Source organism: Typha latifolia, chromosome 8 (genome assembly GCF_019914945.1).
Source record: "Typha latifolia isolate L0001 chromosome 8, TyphaL0001v2, whole genome shotgun sequence".
NCBI lineage: Eukaryota > Viridiplantae > Streptophyta > Magnoliopsida > Poales > Typhaceae > Typha > Typha latifolia.
This window is the reverse complement of record NC_133093.1, coordinates 1861966-1881190: the sequence shown is the minus strand read 5'-3', so window position 1 is coordinate 1881190 and position 19225 is coordinate 1861966. Positions and strand designations below refer to the sequence as shown.

Genomic DNA, 19225 nt, shown 5'->3' with positions numbered 1-19225 from the left:
CTTTCTACCCACCTCTCTCATGTAAACCGTTGGTCGGGTTCTATCTTTAGGATAAAACATTGAAAAGATTAGTTGATAAATTCCGTGATTTTCTATCAAGCTCATATGTTTGACAACTCACATGTCTAAAATAGACTCCTTTATGTAATAAATTTGGGAGGTGGACTATTTAAGTAAATAAGTTTATGAAAATGGCTAGTGTAACATTCAAAATAAAATAAAAAGTAAAATAATCCAATGCAAATGACGGTCTATTCCTTCTTTATATAATTTAATTTTAAGGGTGTAAATAGTCTTCTCCCTCTCTTTTTAGTTTGTTTGTCTTTGTTGGAAAAGTTGCTAGACTAGTGACCCCATGTCAACATTGTTAGGGCTGTCAAGCTTAACGAGCAGCTCGGGCCTGGCTCGAGCTCAAACCCGCTGAAGCTCGACTCCGATTCTGCTCAGTCAGAACTGAGCCGAGCCCAAACCGCTAAAACTGGCTCGAAATTAATATCAAACTGAGCCTGAGCTAGAGTCGACTCGCTCAAGCTTGGCTCGATAAGCTTGATATAAAAGGGGTGAGATAGATCTCAATCTGGCAATCCTCAAATCCTATTTCCACATCCCCGCCTCCTCCTTTGCTGTAGTGCACCAGTGCCACCTCATCTTCCTTGGCCAAGCTGCCGTCGCTGTGCCGCCTCCTCCTCTTTCACTAAGCTGCCACAGTGCCGCCTTCTCCTCCTCCTCCTCCTCCTCCTTCTTCTTTGGCTCGGCTTGGGCTCAATTTGGCTTGGTCCGAGTCAATCCAGCTCAGCTTAAATGAAGCTTGATGATATGCTTATTTCAGGTTCGAGTTGAGTAGAACCGAGCCTGAGCCCAATTATAAGGCTTGAAATTAATTTTGAGACGAGCCTGAGCCAAAGCCGGCTCACTCAAGCTCAACTCATTTACACTCCTAAACACCGTGCCTATCTAAGGAGCTTCGTCTTGCAAATTCTTTCGGTTGTTGCCCTTTGTAGGTTTTCCTTTGTAGGTTCTCCTTGCTCTTGAGAGAGGCTACACCAAGTGGCCTCATCTACTCCAAAACCTTCTCCTTTGCGAGATGAAGCTTTTGGTGTTGTTTTTTTGATGTCCTTGTGGTTTGATTCACAGTGCAGGTATCCTTAGTAAACTATTAGAAATCTCTATTCATTGCCAGAAAAGATGAAAAAGATAGAAATGTGCAACTATATTAATATTTCTGTCTTTATTCCCTTCAAAATAAGGGCATAAATGTCACAAATCTACTCACGTGTGAGTCACATTAATATTAAGCAGATGGAAAATTTTAAATATTTCTAATAGCTTAGCTTAGGAGAATTTTATGTACCAAAAATTTAACGAGTTGTAATGGTTCAGAGATCCAGTTAAATTATCTCTTAAATTTATCCTGCCTAAAGACTTGGGAAACAAGTTTGTTGTCCTCCAACGTCACAAACGGCAGCTACTGTAGCCAAACCTCTTTCTCAACGACAAAGGGTGCATGTTTTCTGCAGACGTGGTTGCAGGAACTTCCCACAGCAGCACGTATGGCAGTTCCTATTAAATAGTCAGATCAGTATATTACTATATTATCAGGAAATATCCCAATTCATGCAATTCATAGTGCAGGAAATCCATTGGAAATGGAATGCGAACTAATCGGATCCTTATTCGACCCGTTAATACGATCGCACTACATCGAGTACTACAAACTTCCTCCTCTTCTCTCTTCTTCATCTTTCGATCGATCCCCAACCCTCGACGTCTCTCTCTCTCTCGCGCGCACCCATGTCGGTAAGTACTCCCACCCCAAACCCTAACCCCTCTGCCTTCCTCCTCTGTGAAATTCTAACCCTAAACCTATTTCCGTTGTCGCTAACCTCGGAAGCCTCTTTCGTGATTTAGATCTTCGAGTACAATGGAAGCGCCCTGGTTGCCATGGTGGGGAAGAACTGCTTCGCCATCGCGAGCGATCGGCGTCTCGGGGTACAGCTCCAGACCATCGCCACCGATTTCAATAGGGTTTGCAAGATCCACGACAAGCTCTACGTCGGGCTCTCCGGCCTCGCCACCGATGCCCAGACCTTGTGAGGAAATTCGTCGTTCGTTACTTATATTTTAGGATTTACCCTTGGCTTTATCGATTACGTATGATAGCTTTGGGATTCTGGCATTGGATGTTTATTTGGGATTTGTTTGTTTAGGTATCAGCGGCTTGTGTTTCGGCATAAGTTGTATCAGCTTCGAGAAGAGAGAGATATGAAGCCGGAAACCTTTGCGAGTCTTGTTTCCGCACTGCTATATGAGAAAAGGTTTGAGTTTTAAATTATTTTGTTTAGTAATTATCGATGATGGAGGGTTCTTTTTTTCAATTGCATTTTTGGTTGGAGAAGAGGTCTCTAATGGAATATTGAGATAAATGAATTGGTAAGATGGAATTAAAAAGGTGGATGGATGATAAAATGCACAAGAATGAGTTCTAAGTTAGGAATGGTTACATTGTAGGAGTTTCTTTTGAGTTACATTGAGTTGTATTAAAATCTTGGAGAACATTAAACATGTAAGGAAGTGGATCTTAAGGCTGACGATAATAACAGGCAATAGTGAAAGCAGGGAAAGTAGGTGTGACACAAAAAGAGGTAAAAGCTACTTATGGTTTAGCAACAGGATGGTTTGTCTTTTACAAGAGATTGTGAGAAAATTCATTTACTTGTTTGGTATTTAACTCTAGAAATCTGATGTATCTATCTAGAATATTAATGTAGGATTTCTTGCTTATATTCCACTTATGAATAGTGTTTTAATACTAAGTTCTTCCTAAGTTGTTCATATGCTTTGGAGCCTTGAGTTTGTTGTTTTGTTCTTTCCTCATTTCGATCTCAATTGTATATATATTCTTTCTCTATTTTCTACTTGCAACTGAAGTCAAGACATTTGATTATCACGCAGTATTTTAAGTGTATCCTTTTCTTGATGCTGACTTTACATGTTTTTCACTTTTTCTCTGATCTACTTAAGCAGTATCTTAGATTGAATTATCTTTTCTTTGGTTTTTTATTTCCCCACCACCTTATCCTTCATCTTCAACCATTCTGAGAGTCACGCTTTTGTTAAGGGAAAAAGCATGAATATCTCAATTATCTTCCTCCGATAGAGAGACCATTAAAATAGTCACAACAATACTATATATCAATTCTTCCTCTTTAACCTCGTCTAAATCTCCATGTACTTCTAGAAATGTTCAAACTTAAAGCCAACATAAGCAGCATATGGAAGGGGGGAAGATTTGAAGCTGCATTAGGATGGTTGTTTTCAACAGACATGTAGTTTGATTGCAAATATCAATGAAAATTGTAGATTGTTGATGTAGGAAGTAGAGGATTCACTATAGTTTGATCCAAGGCCGTGTGTCATCAGAATAGAAAGTTTCCTGACTCAAAGCACCATTTTGGAATTTCTGTAGGGGACTTGTATCGTATAAATGGTTATATCTGTGTTTCTTATGTTTGATTTCCTATTGAGTAAAAATTATAAGCAAATAGCACCATTGATGTAAAGTGCAACTATCTGAAAATGCATATTAAGCAATGAAATTTCTAATGTTTTTAAGTTGATATAATTATATCTTTTTGTTCATTAGAAAAATATTTTTTATATTAGCACAAATAGAGAGAGGAACAGAGAAGGATCCATATATTGACTACATAGATGGGTTGATTTGTTGTCATCATTGTTGCAAAATCTGGTTAACATATTTGTTTGACCATATTTTCTTTTTACGTGATTTTTATTTATTCAATTTGCAACAGTGGTTTCTACTGAATCATTGACTTACATTTTAGTGTTGGAGGTTTCAGCTAAGATGCTATTTTGATCTTGCAGATTTGGCCCATATTTCTGCCAACCAGTAATTGCTGGATTAGGAGATGATGATGTGCCATTCATTTGTACTATGGATTGCATCGGTGCCAAGTATGTCTTACTTTCTACTTATATGTAACAATAAATTTCTTCTGACATATTGCTTAATAACCTTGCAATCCCATGGGAGTTTCTTTGATATTTGTTGTTTATTGTCAGTTCGTAAAATAGATGTGCAGTTTTTATTTTTTAGGCACTTTTCAGACGATCAATTTATTTGTGAAAGGTGCTTCCTGGGACTGGGATCATCAGTATAAATTTGCCCAAACAGAAGATGTTGGATATCTTGCATTTGGATTTCCATGTGGTGGAACTTAAATGTTTTAGTTATGAATAAATATGCTGATCCTGAACTTAATATAGAAGAGGACATCACGTTGATACTTCAAATTATTCAATGTTAAGGCTTAGAATGGGTTGCAACACTTATTAGCAAGTGTCCTATAAAAGATATTCCAAAAAAGCTTTCTAAATGTCGGCATAATTTTGCTCATTTTGTAGGTGAAGCGATGAAGGACGAGGAATTATTGACTAATGCTGTTTTCAACTCTTACACTTACTAGCATGTGTCCTATTATCGGCTTCTTTTTAGTGTTAGCATGACAGGATGTAGTATAGAATTTGTCTCAGACCATCTGATTATGCTTGCTGGAACAAGCTACAGTTTAACTGAGTTCTTCTAGTTTATTTATTGTCTTGTACACTGTTCACTGTACTTACTATGATTTCTTTCTAAAATCTTTGATCTCTCTGGTGGGAAGCTTATCGGGTAACTTTTCTAAACAGGGAGCTTGCAAAAGACTTTGTTGTTTCTGGTACAGCCTCAGAGTCTTTATATGGTGTTTGTGAATCCATGTACAAGCCTAACATGGTTAGTTGCTGCTATCTTGAAGTTATACATATGAATATCATTTTTATGGTTTCTGTCTTGATTCATTGAAGTAGAACTTTCTCAATGTCATTTTTGCAAGCAAAATATTACTCGGTGGTATGAGCTATCTTACATCTGTAAGTCACTAATTTGTGTCAATGATTAATTTTGCTTGTTGAATTAATTGTGTCGTGATGTCACATCACATGAATGTTTTATCCGTTAGCAGATGTCAATATTGTAGAATACTGGGGGAAATGTAAGTGTCGTTTGAGTTATTCCTAAAACAACAGAAAGTTTGAATATTGATTCATGTTAGTATGTAGTTAATAAATTTAACCGGATTAGTGAACCGTATATAAGTATATAATATGTGAATACTGCAATGTCTAACTCTGTTGAAGCTTTCTTTTGTATCTTTTTTTCCCAAGATAATTTTGATTTGCTGGCTCATTCACGAATTCTGCTTGACTTAAAGAGTTGTGCTTTCATTGATTGCCCGAGTATGATGAGAAAATTTGCATGACAAGTTCTTTTTTCTTCCACATGATATAGGAGCCTGACGAGTTATTTGAGACTGTATCTCAAGCACTTCTAGCATCTGTTGATCGTGATTGCTTAAGTGGTTGGGGAGGCTATGTTCTTCTTGTGTAAGTTCATCACATAACCTATTTTAAAATGTTTCAGTATTTGTAACAATTTACCTTTCTATCACTAATATGAAAAGCTACAGCTACATCTAAGGTACTCTTGCAACAATTCTTTTTCTTTTCTTTTTTGCATATTTAGTTTGTGAGAGCAGCTCAGATTTTGCCATGGCATGTGGAATTGTGATACAGATATATGATGAACCTGTTTCTCATGATATAAATGTCTAAAGTAGCTCCATCAAAAACTCAAAACATTTGAGTAAATTTACCTGTGCATTGCACAACCACAGACAGGACTCCTACTTATAATGAACAATATATATACGGGGGTGCTCAAAACATATACATATCACTTGGATCTTGGTCAGAGCTGGTTGTGCCAGAAAACACGGCACTGCCACAACACATTTTGCAGCAACATTTTAAGCCCAAGGGACTTCCTTTCCCTTCTTTAGCTGGACAGAAGTACCTTGCAGTCTTCGGCATAGAAAGTACTATCCTATCATCCGTTGATTCTTAACTCACCTTTCCATCAAGATTCCAAGTTTCCCATTTTTCATGCAGTAGGTAGTAAGAGTTCTCAATACCCACCTTAGGCAGCTATTTTATTTTCTAAACTATGCCCTTAATCTTATCTTTCTTGATCCATTGTTGCAGTATACTTATCAACTGATACTTTTACCATAGATTGGTAGTGATTATCTCATATCTTTATTCCAAAATACAAGCTTGGATATGTGACATCCCAGTTAAGACCCTCTTATTTTTCTATCTCGTTGATTCTTGTTGATAATGTTTTCCTTTTGGCTTTATTGCAGCACACCAACTGAAGTGCAAGAGAGAATACTAAAGGGAAGGATGGACTGAATTCATTTTAGGGCTCGAAAACTGAGCAAAATTAATGCCCTCCCTGGGTATCAGCTGCTTGTTTTCTTAAGAAGCAAATTTTAACATGATTACTAGTTTACCTTCGACAGATACTGTTGTTGATTGAAAGAATTTTCTTGTAGTTTTAAAGATATCTCGTTTTGACATTTATTGACGATGCTTGTGGTTGTGCGGTAGTGCTTACATATGTTTGTGTTGCTATTATGCTTCTTACCGAGGGATTTGTTATCCTAGTAGCCCATGAGGATGTGGGTATCAAGCATTTCTAGTGGTATACTGGAGTCTATTCATCACCCTGCAAAGATTAAAGAGGTTATGTGTAGAAATATTTTTCAGCCTTTTTTGCTAAAACAAAAGCTATAATGATCTCAAATTTGTTTCTTACAACGAATCTCTTCTTTTCTGAAGCATTTTATTTGATTAATTTCCATTAGTGATCAAAATATTTACTGAGATGTCCGTTATGTCGTGACTTCTGGAAGTAACTAGGTAAATATAAACACAGGAAGAGAAAGATATGGACAATTTATTGATACTAATTGACTCCCACTCAACTCAAGCTAGACTAGCCTCTGAACTACGCAACTAAATCACAATCCTTGGGACCTATTGCCCTCAAAGAATTGCTGCTTACTACTAAACATTTATCTCAAAGTTCCTCCCTAGGATCAGAAAAGGATGGAAAAGAAGACAAACTAATTAAAATTATACTTCTTTTGAGTATCTCTATCCAATGCTCTCTTAAACCGTGTAGTGCTGTTGGATAGTCTCTATGTCCAATCCCTTAAGCTTCACTACTGACTCCACATGTCCCTTGAGAGTGTGAAGCTCCCTAAGCCTGCAAGAGAACAAGCCATTAGGTAATATATTTGCCGTAACTCATCTCAAAATGGCGTAAGGAATATGTAGTAGTAGGCCTTAAATTTGAAAAAACTAGTATTAAAATCAACAAAGATTTTGAGGCATTTTAAAAGATTAACAGAAGACACAAATGAGTAAGAATTCAATAGCTGATAACCTTCATTAGGCATTAAAATTGGCGAAATATAGATACTGTAGAAAAACTAATGATAGGGTTAGGTTAACTAAGTGATCAGTTCAAAAGTTTATGTAAATAAAGATTAGGCTAACTAAGTGCTAAGATTAAAGCATTTCAACCTAAATTAACGAGCGCGCTATATACACAATTTTAGGAAAATAATAGCTCAAAATAGAAGCACTAAAAGGGTCAGTCTTTTTGAATTATTTAGAGTAAACAAAGTAGAAATGATGGAATTAAATTCAAAACTAATTAATTTACCTTGCAACCTCTGCTCGCCTCTTTGCCTGCTCAGCAATCTCAGACAACTCTCTGTAGTTGCTCTTGTCATTAAACAAGCCTGAAGACTCTGGTGGCCTGAGGCCATGCAGTGTTCTCTGAGCAATAGCCCACTGGGCTTCCCTCTCCCCCTTTCCATAATCCAACTTATTAATGAATGCAGTCTGCATTATGAAATTATTTGTCATAATCTTAACACTAATGTTCATATAAGAGATTAAGTATTCATTAGAGGAGGTTAAAAAAATATTTTTATATAATTGCCAACAAAAACTTTTAAAATATCATAATTATTACTGTATTCTCTTCAAAATATCAAAGTCGCCACTGAAATCATTACAAAATTTTAACTTATCACAAGTAGAATTGAACTTAGATTCAGAAAAAAATTATTTTACCCTTGTATAAATCGTTTAAAATGGTTATTCCTTTTTATACAAGACACTCTAAATTTCAGAAAATAAGAGTATTTCTCTTTTATATAAACATGCTCTTATAAATATTTAATAAAATATTTCAGTGGCAATTATCATCTTTCAAAGAATATAGCAGCGGGTATGGTATAATATTTTGACAAAAAAAATAGTAGCTAGTAATTATGTAAAAAAAACCCTGAAAAATATTAAAAGAGAAAGAAGAAGAAGAAAGATTTGCCTTGTTTTGGAAAACATTGTCCCAGGCCTTGCCACTGAGAGAGTAGCGGATGAAGAACTTGAGGATGTCAAGAGGGAAGAAGGTGATGAAGCTGAAGAGCCAAATGACGGCTGCCCATCCCCACCCAATGCCCTGAATTCGCGCAAATTCCCAGTTCGCGTACACCGCGATGACCGTAGCCACCTAACAAAGAGAAGAGATCATAAGAAAAGCTTTTGCTTCTCGAGTTCTACTAGTTCTAAATAATATTATAAGAGAGAGAGAGAGGGGGAGGAGAGAGATGACCAGTTGTGCAGCTATAAACGCAGCTACGAGTAAAAGACCGGGGCGTTCGAAGAAAGACCAGCTCCTTGATCTGGTAACAAAGATGAGCGCTTGGCTTATGATGCTCACTTGGAGGTATATAGCTGCCATCAGCTCATCAGTGCTCCCCCTGATGGATCTAACTCTGAACACAATCTGCAAAAGAAAAAATAAGCTAAGATAAGTTATGATATATATATATATATAGTCAAAAGTATATGGTAGTGGTGTTAATATTGTCGTAGTACCGAGAAGAAGTCGGTTTGATGTGCGATCCAGAAGAAGAAGACGGTCAGGAGAGCGAGGTAGGTGCCGAGAACGACCCCGGTGGCGAAGATCTCCTTGAGCTTCCACGAGTCCGGCATGGGCGAGGGCTTGACGCGGTCCTTGGAGATGGTCATGATGGTGCCGTCGTTGAGGATGGCGATGATGAGCACCATGAAGGGGTTGAAGTTGAAACGCCAGATGAGGGCGAGGAGGAGGAAGCCCACCACGATGCGGATGGTGATGGAGACCGCGTAGATCGTGTAGTTCTTCATGCGCTGGAAGATGGCGCGGCTCGTCAGCACCGCGCTCACGATCACGCTCAACCCCGGCTCCGTCAGCACGATGTCCGACGCGCCGCGGGCGGCGTCGGTCGCGTCCGCCACCGCGATCCCGATGTCGGCCTTCTTTAAAGCTGGGGCGTCGTTCACGCCGTCCCCCGTCATGCCGCAGATGTGCTTCCGGTCTTGCAGCCGTTTCACGATCTCGAACTTGTGCTCTGACCACCGCACATAAAAGTAACAAATATCACCCTATATTTATCTATATTACAAATAAATTTATAAATAAAGCCTCTTGTTTGTAATAACGAGGGTTAGAGTAAAATTTGAGGGGTCAAAGTGTGATTATCCATAATAATGAACACAAAAATGAGGGTGAATATGTAAGATCACCTGGAAAGACTCCCGCAAACCCGTCGGCTTTCTCGATCAGCTCGTCGACGGGGAGCCCCCGACCGGCGAGGTCATTCTTCTCGGTGAGCAGAGTAGGGGAAGGGTACATGTTAGTCCCCATTCCGAGCCGCCGCCCGGTCTCCTTCGCGATCGCGAGCTGGTCGCCGGTGATCATCTTGACGTTCACCCCGAGGTTGAGCGCGCGCCGGATGGTCTCCGCGCTGTCGTGTCTCGGGGGATCGAACAGCGGCAGAACGGCGACGAACTGCCACGGCAGGCCGGCGGCCTCCCTGGTCGCCTCGGGGACCTCCTGCCGGGCGACGGCCAGCGAGCGGAGCCCGCGCTCGGCGAACTTTTCAATGATCGCGTGGACTCTCTTCTTTGTGTCTTCTCTAAGGTTGCAAAGATTAATGATCTAAAAAACATATATAGGGAGAGAGAGAGAGAAAAAAAAAGAGTTACGTGAAGAGAAAGACTATTTGTTATTAGGGTTTGAGGCCGGACGTCGACCTGTTCAGGGGCACCTTTGCTGACACGATGCCATTTTCCGGCGGAGTCGACGTAGGTGATGGCAGTGCGTTTGTCGACTGGGTTGAAGGGTAGGAAGTGAACCTCTTGGATACCAGATCGAGCCTGCAGGGGGATTCAAATTTGAATTCAAAAATAAAGAGATAAAAATTTTAAACTATAGTTCAGAATTTTAGTTTACCTCCTTGGGGTCAGCTAGCATACCAACAATAGAGGCATCGATGGCATCCTGGTTCTCAACCCTTGAAGCCCTTGCTGCATATAAAATCACACCATCCTTGTCTGTGTCCTTCACAAACACCTACATCACAATGCAAACATTTATGTGGGCATTACAGCAAACACCTATACAATCCAAGCAATATTATTCATGTAACACTAAGTACCTCAATCATGGTCTTGTCTACAGTGAGCTTGTTGAGAGTGAGAGTCCCAGTTTTATCACTGCACAACACGTCCATTCCGGCCATCTCCTCGATCGCCGTCATCCGCTTCGTGATTGCCCCTTGTTGTGATAGCCGGTGGGATCCGATCGCCATCGTGACCGACAAAACCGTCGGCATGGCGATCGGTATCCCTCCGATGAGCAGCACCAGGAGGTTGTCAATGCCCTCCCGGTACTGCCGGTGCTGGATCGAGTACATCACGAGGACTTCTATTATCATACCGACGGCGATCGTGCAAATGCAGAAGTTTCCAATCGCCGTAAGCACCTAGAAATGCATATATTTCTACGTGAAATATTGTGAAGAAGTGGTGCAATTAGGGAAAAAAAAAGACAGTGAGAATCGTTAGACCTTTTGGAAGTGGCCGACGTTGTTGGTGCTATCAACAAGGTGAGCCGCCTTGCCGAAGAAGGTGTGGACTCCGGTGGCGATGACGACAGCCTCGATCTCGCCCTGCTTGCATGTAGAACCCGAGAAGACCTCGTCGCCCGGATTCTTCGTGACAGGGAGGGATTCTCCGGTGAGAGCCGATTGGTCAATCTTCAGCGGGTCGCCTTCGAGTAGCCTGGCGTCGGCCGGGATGATGTCACCGAGCTTGATGCTGATGATGTCGCCCGGAACGAGGACCGCCGCCTCTTGCTCCGACCACCTTGCGTCTCTCAACACCTTCCACCAAGGAAACAAGATACAATACTCACATACTCACCATCTTCTCTTCTCTAAAAGCTTAAAGCAAAACACTTATACTCATACCTTGGTCTTGGGGGCGAGGCCGGCCATGAGGGCGGCGGCGGCATTGCCGGCATTGTTCTCCTCGATGAAGGAGATGGTGGAGTTGATGAAGAGGAGGACGACGATGCCAAGAAAGTCTTGCCAATCAGGAGGTTTTCCCTGCACGCACGCATCAACGTCACGCGATTTCACATCTTTATTGTGATCTCATCTACGTTAGATTGAACAACAACTCATCGTACCCCTCCATTGGCAAGGGCGATCGCCATGATGGCGGCGCACTCCATGACCCATGACAAAGGATTCCACATGAAACCCAAGAACTTTAGCACCTTGCTCTCCTGCTCGATATCATACCCAAAATTTTCCACTCTTTTTATTATTCCATTCATTCTTCAAACATAAAATGAAAAAAGAAAAGAAAAAAGGAAACGCATTGATCTATAATAGACCTTCTTCTCCTCGAGCTTGTTGGGGCCAAAGATCTTGAGCCGATGCTCCCCCTCCGCCGCGCTGAGCCCTTGCTGGGAACATTTCAGCTGCTCGAACACCTCCTCGATCGGAATTCGCTCCTACGAAAAGAAAAGAAAATTTGAATAAAGATGATAAAAAGACACCAAAAAAAATTGGAGAAGACTAACGAGGTCGACGGTCTCGTTCTTGATCTCCTCCAGCGAGATAGCCCCTGGCATTGAAACAAATAAAGAGACGCTAACAAAACTAGTTGTAGTTCATGATAGTAATCTAGGGTTGAGAGAAGTGAGAGAAGGGATTAAGCGCATAAAACCCGTTCTAATGAGAAACGGAACAGCGGGATTTGGGCGTTAAGATCGTGCGAGAGATTAGAGATAAGAGAGAATTAAATTCTCTCATAATATTCAAATTTAAGGGCCTCACAAAGCCCATGGGCCGTAGCCCATCTATATCTAATCCAATAAAATTGGCTCAAACCCAACCCTGGCCCGCTTTGAGCCCCGCTCACTTGTCGGGCCAATGACGCGTAGGCTTAACCATCTATTAGCCTTCGTTCACTTTTATAATTAATTTTTTTCCTTATTCTGAAATATAACTCCTTTTTTTAAAATGTCGTTCACTTTTAGAATTAATTTTTTTTCTTATTCTGAAATATAACTCCTTTTTTTTAAATGTCGTTCACTTTTAGAATTATTTTTTTTCTTATTCTGAAATACAACTCCTTTTTTTAAAATAATAACTAAACATTATAATAATTATATTCTAGAATACATAGTAACCATATTTTAGAAACCAATACTATTAGTTATATCTTATAACATACACTAACATAATTACTAATTTACTCTTAATATTTCTTTCATTAATCTACTTTGTATCAAATCAAATGATGATAATTTTATAAAAAAAAATAGAAGACATTTTTCTAATCTTTTACAAGTGAACTTTAAGAATAGTTATTCTTAAAATAAAAACCTTATTTTGATAATAACAAAGAGGAATATATTTTATAAAATTAACCTTATTTCTAAAGTAAACGATGTCTTAAAGCATAGCTTGTCAATCCACGATTGACCTTGCTCGTATCTTTTAGATTTAAATTCTTTAAATTCCTGTTTCACTTTCTTAAATTCGTTACCATTTGTTCGTGTCGATTATCATTTTCATTTTTTTTTTGACAAAATGAGAACTAATTAGATGTTATTTTATTTCAAATAATATTTTAAATTAATTGAAGATCATTTGTCCATTGAGCCCAGCCTGTCTATTCGCTTATAATAAACCTACCACTAGTATGGGCATGGACCGAACCAGGTCAGAAACCTTGAATTTGGCACGAGCTTAGTGCGAGTACAAAATTAATTCAGAATTGGACTAGGTTATGCCTTGTGATTTTTCTTTTGATGCCAATCCCAAAACAGTCGCATGAGGCTCTCACAATATTTGATTTTTAGATATCTGCAAAGATGAAAATGATTTATTCATTTTGTAAAGAGGTTTTGTTAACAAATGAATTATGATATGCAGCAGTTGACATACCCAAAGAAATAGTTAATTTTTGTTATCTTTTTTTTAACTTTTTCATAAGTATAAAACACTAAAACTATTACCTACTAAAATATGAAATACAATGGAAAATTTTACCTTCAACTCCCACATCATTCATCCCCATAACCCCCCCCTCAACCCTTTAACCTAAACCCAAAACCCAAAAGCTTTCCCACCCTAAACTTTACTTAACAGAAAATTTTTACCCTCTTTTTCTCTTGAATTCTAGAATTAAAAGGCCATCATTTTTTATTTTTCTCTTAGTAAGTTCATGGTATACACTTCAAGTGAAAAAGTAAATTGTAATATAGTTACGTAAAATCAATCTAGTGAAATTTTTATATAAAATTAATTTTTACGAAAAAAAGTATGCTTAATTGCTTATACAATAATAAATTTATTAAGACAAATATATATATATATATATATATATATATATATGCATCAAAACTAAAGTAACACTACGGATGATTGATAAATATAATTAGGTAATTAGTTTATATTTTAATATAAAAAAACAAGTAGGAGTTCACATGCATGCCTTATTTATTTTTAATGGGATGTTACATTTAAACACAATTCCAATGCTTCACTAGAGTTTGGATTCTCCCCTTAATAAGACCCGTAATAAGAGTTTCTTTTCCAACTAGGAAGCGGAAGGTAACAGCCTCTCCCTATCCTCCTTCTAGGTGGCGACGTCGGGTGGAGTCCTAACTCCGGTCACTAGAGGCTTGCTCTGGTACCGGTCTCTAGAGGCTTCCTCCGCCGCCCTTTTTGTCTTCTTGTCATATCACCTTTATTACAACTATCTCACCATCGTCGATTCCATCTCACATAGCTCATCGCCATTGCATTATCTTCGCCACTTTGCATCCTAATTAACTTCCTTTCTTTCCAATGAGGGTTGTTGTCAAATGATTGCCTTTTAATGGCCCTTAGACTATTTTCATCGCACGGACCAAAGCAGCTACATTGCTTTTAGATCTATGTTAATCATAATGAACCTATAGGTAGTTGATAAGTGATTCTATGTGATTTTGGTATTTTTTGACTTAAATTTTGTACGCTCTTTGGGCTTGATATTTGTTTCAAGTATTGCTAGTAATGGGTTTTTCAAAATATAATCTTCGATTGATGGATTCGGGTCTTAAATTAACTTCGTGAATGCCCCCTAACAAATAGTTAAGATATTCAATTTTTGTTATCTTCTTTTTTAAAACATTTAAACTATTGCCAACTAAATTATAAATAATATCCCATACCAAGGATTAACCAAAAAATTGACAAAGTTTGTTGTCTTGTTTTCTCTAAAATAATCTAAAATGACCCCTCAATTTCTGAAATTTAACGCTAAGATGTCTTTCTCCATTTCTTTCTTTCTTTTTTCACATTACATACAAACTAATGATAATAAAAAATATCATTGGTAAAACTCGGTTGTTATGAAAAAACATTAGTACTACTACTTGATTAAGAGTCACAATATATATTATGTAACACCCTAAAATTTTATTAAAAAAAGGGGACCCGCGCACTCACCGAAACCCCTGTCCAGCCCGTCCTCCTCCCCTTCTTCTTCTTCTCTTGTCATGCATGCCACCCAGCACTCCCCTATTTCTTCTCTACCCTGTTATCTCTCTCTCCATCTCCTCTCTCTCGGGTTGCCGACGCCGGAGCCTACGAAGCCAATCCCCTTCCCTTCAACTAGCCATTTTCCTCCAGTGTGGGTCGTGGGTCGTGGGCCGCCGGCCTCGAGGGCAGGCTGCCGGCGACGTGGGCCACCGACAGTGCCGTGCCCTTTCTCTCTCCCCCTTTGTCTCCTTCCCTCGAAGGAGATAGTATGGGAGTGTGGGGGTTAAACAAACCCCCACCCATCTCTTGGTGGGTTGTGGTCAAAGCTCAACCCAAATTTTGGTGGGCTACCGGCCACATCCCACCAACCCAAGCCCTGGCCGCAACCCACTAAACCAAAAATTTAGGTGGGCTGCAGACTGTAGCCCACCAATCAAATCTTTGGTGGGCTGTAGTTGGACCCCTAGCCCACCACAGCTAACCTTATGGGCTGCGTGAGACTGTAGCCCACAAAGGCCTCCCTTGCCTATTGGGTTAGGCTTGAGCCCAACTCAACACCTAAACCTAGGCCCATTTGGAGTCATTTGGACATTTCTTTATTCCACCTGATTAATTAGCCTAACCACTCCCCTAAAGATAAATTATTATCACCTAAATAGTGTGAATTTTAGGATGACATAAAACTCACCTAGGTACAATTTATAGTGTAGAGTACTGTGGAGATCCCCTAGAGTTTATACAAGTCTAGAATAATATAGTTGCAGCTATTGTACATGACACTATAGGAATGTTAGTATTAATACATAAGTGTACCATGATATATCTTGACATGTGCAGTTATTGATAGTTTACTCATCATGATGTTATGAGAATGTTAATATTAGCATATGCATTAGTGTAATGATGATCTATATGTGTCTTGTATGAGAAACCCTTACATAAATACATGTTGTGAATATAGAATGTAACGACAATAATGACTATGTCATGACTTATACACCCGCAGACACTGCACCACTTTCACCTATCATTATTAGTCGGGTTCTGACTATGTAGTGCTCTACTCGCTAAGCTGGGGGTTAAGGGTAGAGTGTATCATATATGAATGTATTATTAGCGACACCTAAGGTCGAGAGCCCGTGTGGTATTCAGGTAATTATATTACATAATCAGAACTAGATTATGATGATAGTAAGAATATGATCATGAGGCAGAGATATATCTCTAGCGGTACTCGGCGACGTAGGTTAGGGTGTCCATCTAAAATAATGAAATCGCATGTGTATATATATTGTATGCCTATATTTGCTAGCAATAACAATATGTTTGTTGAGATGGCTTAATATGAGTTACTAAATCAATGCAATCGATAAAGATTATTAGTCACTATCCTGGAACATGCTAGTTCCTAACGTATCAAGATAAGTCCACACAGATATAAATCATAGTGTTTACATGTTATGTATAGCAATAAAGAGCAGTTTAGTCATCTCATGCCTACCAAAGCATTAATCATACTTATCATCACTCACCGAGCTATTCACCATATATGGTAAATACTCTCAAGAAATAATCATCCATCACATAACCATCCATCATCTCATACATCGAAAGGGGGATATATACACATCTAGCGGTAATGCCACCTACACGTGTATGGCGACACTACAAGTGACAGATTGTCTATGACCATCAGACTAAGGACCCCGGTCGCCCATATCTCACTCTAAATTATCACCGCCCTCAGCGGGAGAATCGGGAGCCCTCGGCTCATCAACAGACGCCCTAACCCTGCGTCGTCGGGTACCGCTAGAGTTATATCTCCGCCTCACAATCATATTCTTCTTTCATCATAATCTAGTCCTGACTATGTAGTATAACTATCTAAATGTCACATAGGCTCCCGACCTAAGGTGTAGGCCGCTAATAGTATAGTCATATAAAATACACTCTACCCTTAATCTTAAGCTGAGTGAGTAAGGATACTACTGCCTAGTCAGAATCCGACTACTAATGATAGGTGGAAGTGGTGCAGTGTCTATGAGTGTATAAAGCATGTCATAATCATCATGATTATTACATTCTATATTCACAACAGATATACATCTATGCAAGGGTATACCATACAGGATACATGTAGAGCATTATCACACTAATACTTATGCTACATTAATATTCTTATAATATCATGATGAGCAAATTATCAATAACTGCATATGTAAAGATATAAAATGGTATACTAAATGCATGTATTAATACTGACATTTCCTATAGTGTCATGATATGTATAATGATTGTAACTATATTATTCTAGATTTGTATAACTCTACTCGCCTGGAGTTTCCACATTATACTAAATCTCGTCAGCTAGCCTACTCCTCCGGAGATTAGCGAACTAATAGAATTAATTATCTTATTAGAGAATTTATGTTTATGCATATACATGAGTCGGGGGTCTCCTAGGGTGAGTTCTATATTATCCTAAAATTCACATGATAATAAATTGTCAAGGTTGAGCTAATTAAATCGGGTGGAAATAGTTAAACAGGGTTATAGGGTCCAATTGGCCCCAAATGGGCTAGGCTGGGGGGTATTGGGTTGGGCTCAACCCTAATCCAATAGGCAAGAGGGCCTTGGCACAAGGTTGCAAGAGGTGGGCTGGGGTCCAACCAGCCCACCAAGGCTTGCTGTGGGTTGCAGTCCAACCGCAGCCCACCACAATCGAGCTGATGGGCTGCGGTCTACAGCCCACCAAAATCAAGCTGGTGGGCTGCGGTCTGCAGCCCACCAAAACCAGCTTAGTGGGCTGCAGACCAGTGCAGCCCACTAAGGGGGGATGAGTGGGGGTTTATTTAACCCCTACCCTCCCACACCATCTCCTCCCGAGGGAAGGAGATCGAGGCGAAGAGAGGAGGTCCACGGGGTTGCGGGGCTGCGGGTGGCGCAGCACGAGGCCGGCGACATGGCCACGAGGCTGGCGGCGCAGCACAAGGCCGTTGGGTAAGTAGGGGAAAGAAAAGGAAAGAGGGGAAGGAAAAGAAAGAGGGGAGGAGGAGGGCTGACGGCGACGGGCCGCGCTCCATGGCCGGCGGCCATGGAGGTGCCTCCTCTCCTCAAAGAGGGCCCGAAGCCCAGAGATCTCTCCATCCACCGGGGCTTCTCGGATCGACGGCTAGACTCGAGGTCATTGGTCGCCGTGGACTCCGACGACGGCGAGGGAGAGGGAGGTTACACTACTGAAATTAATGGCAGGGGTAGGAGGGATTACCGAGGGGGGGTTCGTCGGCAGGCTCGACGGCTCTGGATTCAGGCTTCGTTGGCTCCGGCGTTGGCAACCCGAGAGAGAGGAGAGGGAGAGGGGTAGTGAGGTGGATAAGAAATGGGGGGTTGGGATGGCTGCGGTGAGGGGAAGGAGGAGATAAACGAGGTGGGGAAGGTGGTGTGCACGGCAAGGGAAAGGGAAGAAGAAGGAGAAGAGAGGACGGGGGGTGGCAGGTGACTGTGACGCACATGCTCGGCGCGTGCATCACGGGATTTTTTTTTCTAAATTGGGGTGTTACAACCGGGGTCCTTATCTTTGAGCCCCGCTCACGTTCTTTATCTCCTCGAAAAATTTGAATAAAGATGATAAAAAGAAGCACAAAAAAAATTTGGAGAAGACTAACGAGGTCGACGGTCTCGTTCTTGATCTCCTCCAGCGAGATAGCCCCTGCCATTGAAACAAATAAAGAGACGCTAACAAAACTAGTTGTAGTTCATGATAGTAATCTAGGGTTGTGCGAGAAGGGATTAAGCTAACAAAACTAGTTGTAGTTCATGATAGTAATCTAGGGTTGAGAGAAGTGCGAGAAGGGATTAAGCGCATTAAACCCGGGACCCCATGGGCCTATATCCAACTCGATAAAACCGGCTCAAACCCCACCCTGGCCCGCTTTGAGCCCCGCTCGCTTGTCCCCGAAAGTCTATTGAATGGCTCGGATCAAGTCTTGTCTAAGCCCGACTAAGCCAATGACGCGTCTATTAAGGCTTAACCTATCTATTAGCCCTCGTTTACTTTTAGAATTAATTTTTTTCTTATTCTAAAATATAACTCCTTATTTTAAAATAATAACTAAATATTATAATAATCATATTCTATAATACATAGTAACCATATTTTAGAAAGGAATACTATTAGTTATATCTTATAACATACATTAACATAATTACTAATTTACTCTCGATATTTTTTTCATCAATCTACTTTATATCAAATCAAATGGTATTTATGATAATTTCAAGACATTTTTTCTAATATTTTCTTTCATTTTATATTATATCAAAAGTAATTATTACATATTTATTCTTAAAATAAAGACTCATTTTGATAATAACAAAAA

General features: G+C 39.9%; 2 protein-coding genes across 3 annotated transcripts; one reads left to right on the top strand and one right to left on the bottom strand.

The window, feature by feature from the left end:
- Positions 1 to 1695: 1695 nt before the first annotated feature.
- Positions 1696 to 6516, top strand: LOC140794473 (proteasome subunit beta type-3-like). Its single transcript, XM_073146514.1, has 7 exons — positions 1696 to 1797; positions 1909 to 2090; positions 2208 to 2315; positions 3886 to 3975; positions 4711 to 4795; positions 5351 to 5445; positions 6264 to 6516. The coding sequence occupies exons 1-7, from the start codon at positions 1792 to 1794 to the stop codon at positions 6310 to 6312; spliced, it is 615 nt and encodes a 204-aa protein (XP_073002615.1). The 5' UTR covers positions 1696 to 1791; the 3' UTR covers positions 6313 to 6516.
- Positions 6517 to 7074: 558 nt separating this feature from the next.
- On the bottom strand, positions 7075 to 18562 carry LOC140794119 (plasma membrane ATPase 4-like). Of its 2 annotated transcripts, none has more exons than XM_073145986.1 (14): positions 18512 to 18562; positions 11705 to 11824; positions 11495 to 11593; positions 11274 to 11411; positions 10872 to 11186; positions 10461 to 10787; positions 10256 to 10375; positions 10057 to 10179; positions 9547 to 9961; positions 8857 to 9371; positions 8591 to 8764; positions 8306 to 8488; positions 7634 to 7815; positions 7075 to 7171 (listed from the first exon to the last, which is right to left on the bottom strand). In XM_073145986.1, the coding sequence occupies exons 1-14, from the start codon at positions 18560 to 18562 to the stop codon at positions 7075 to 7077; spliced, it is 2859 nt and encodes a 952-aa protein (XP_073002087.1). The 2 variants fall into 2 exon arrangements, with proteins under 2 accessions (XP_073002087.1, XP_073002086.1); XM_073145985.1 differs by lacking the exon at positions 18512 to 18562 and adding an exon at positions 11894 to 11944.
- Positions 18563 to 19225: the final 663 nt, after the last annotated feature.

Coding starts and splice junctions, on each gene's coding strand:
- LOC140794473 (XM_073146514.1), top strand. Junction 4,796..5,350: donor CCATGTACAAGCCTAACATG/GTTAGTTGCTGC, acceptor CACATGATATAG/GAGCCTGACGAGTTATTTGA. Junction 5,446..6,263: donor GGAGGCTATGTTCTTCTTGT/GTAAGTTCATCA, acceptor GCTTTATTGCAG/CACACCAACTGAAGTGCAAG.
- LOC140794119 (XM_073145986.1), bottom strand. CDS start 18,562: ATGGCAGGGGCTATCTCGCTGGAGGAGATCAAGAACGAGACCGTCGAC. Junction 11,594..11,704: donor ACAAGCTCGAGGAGAAGAAG/GTCTATTATAGA, acceptor GATATCGAGCAG/GAGAGCAAGGTGCTAAAGTT. Junction 9,372..9,546: donor GTTTGCGGGAGTCTTTCCAG/GTGATCTTACAT, acceptor TGCGGTGGTCAG/AGCACAAGTTCGAGATCGTG.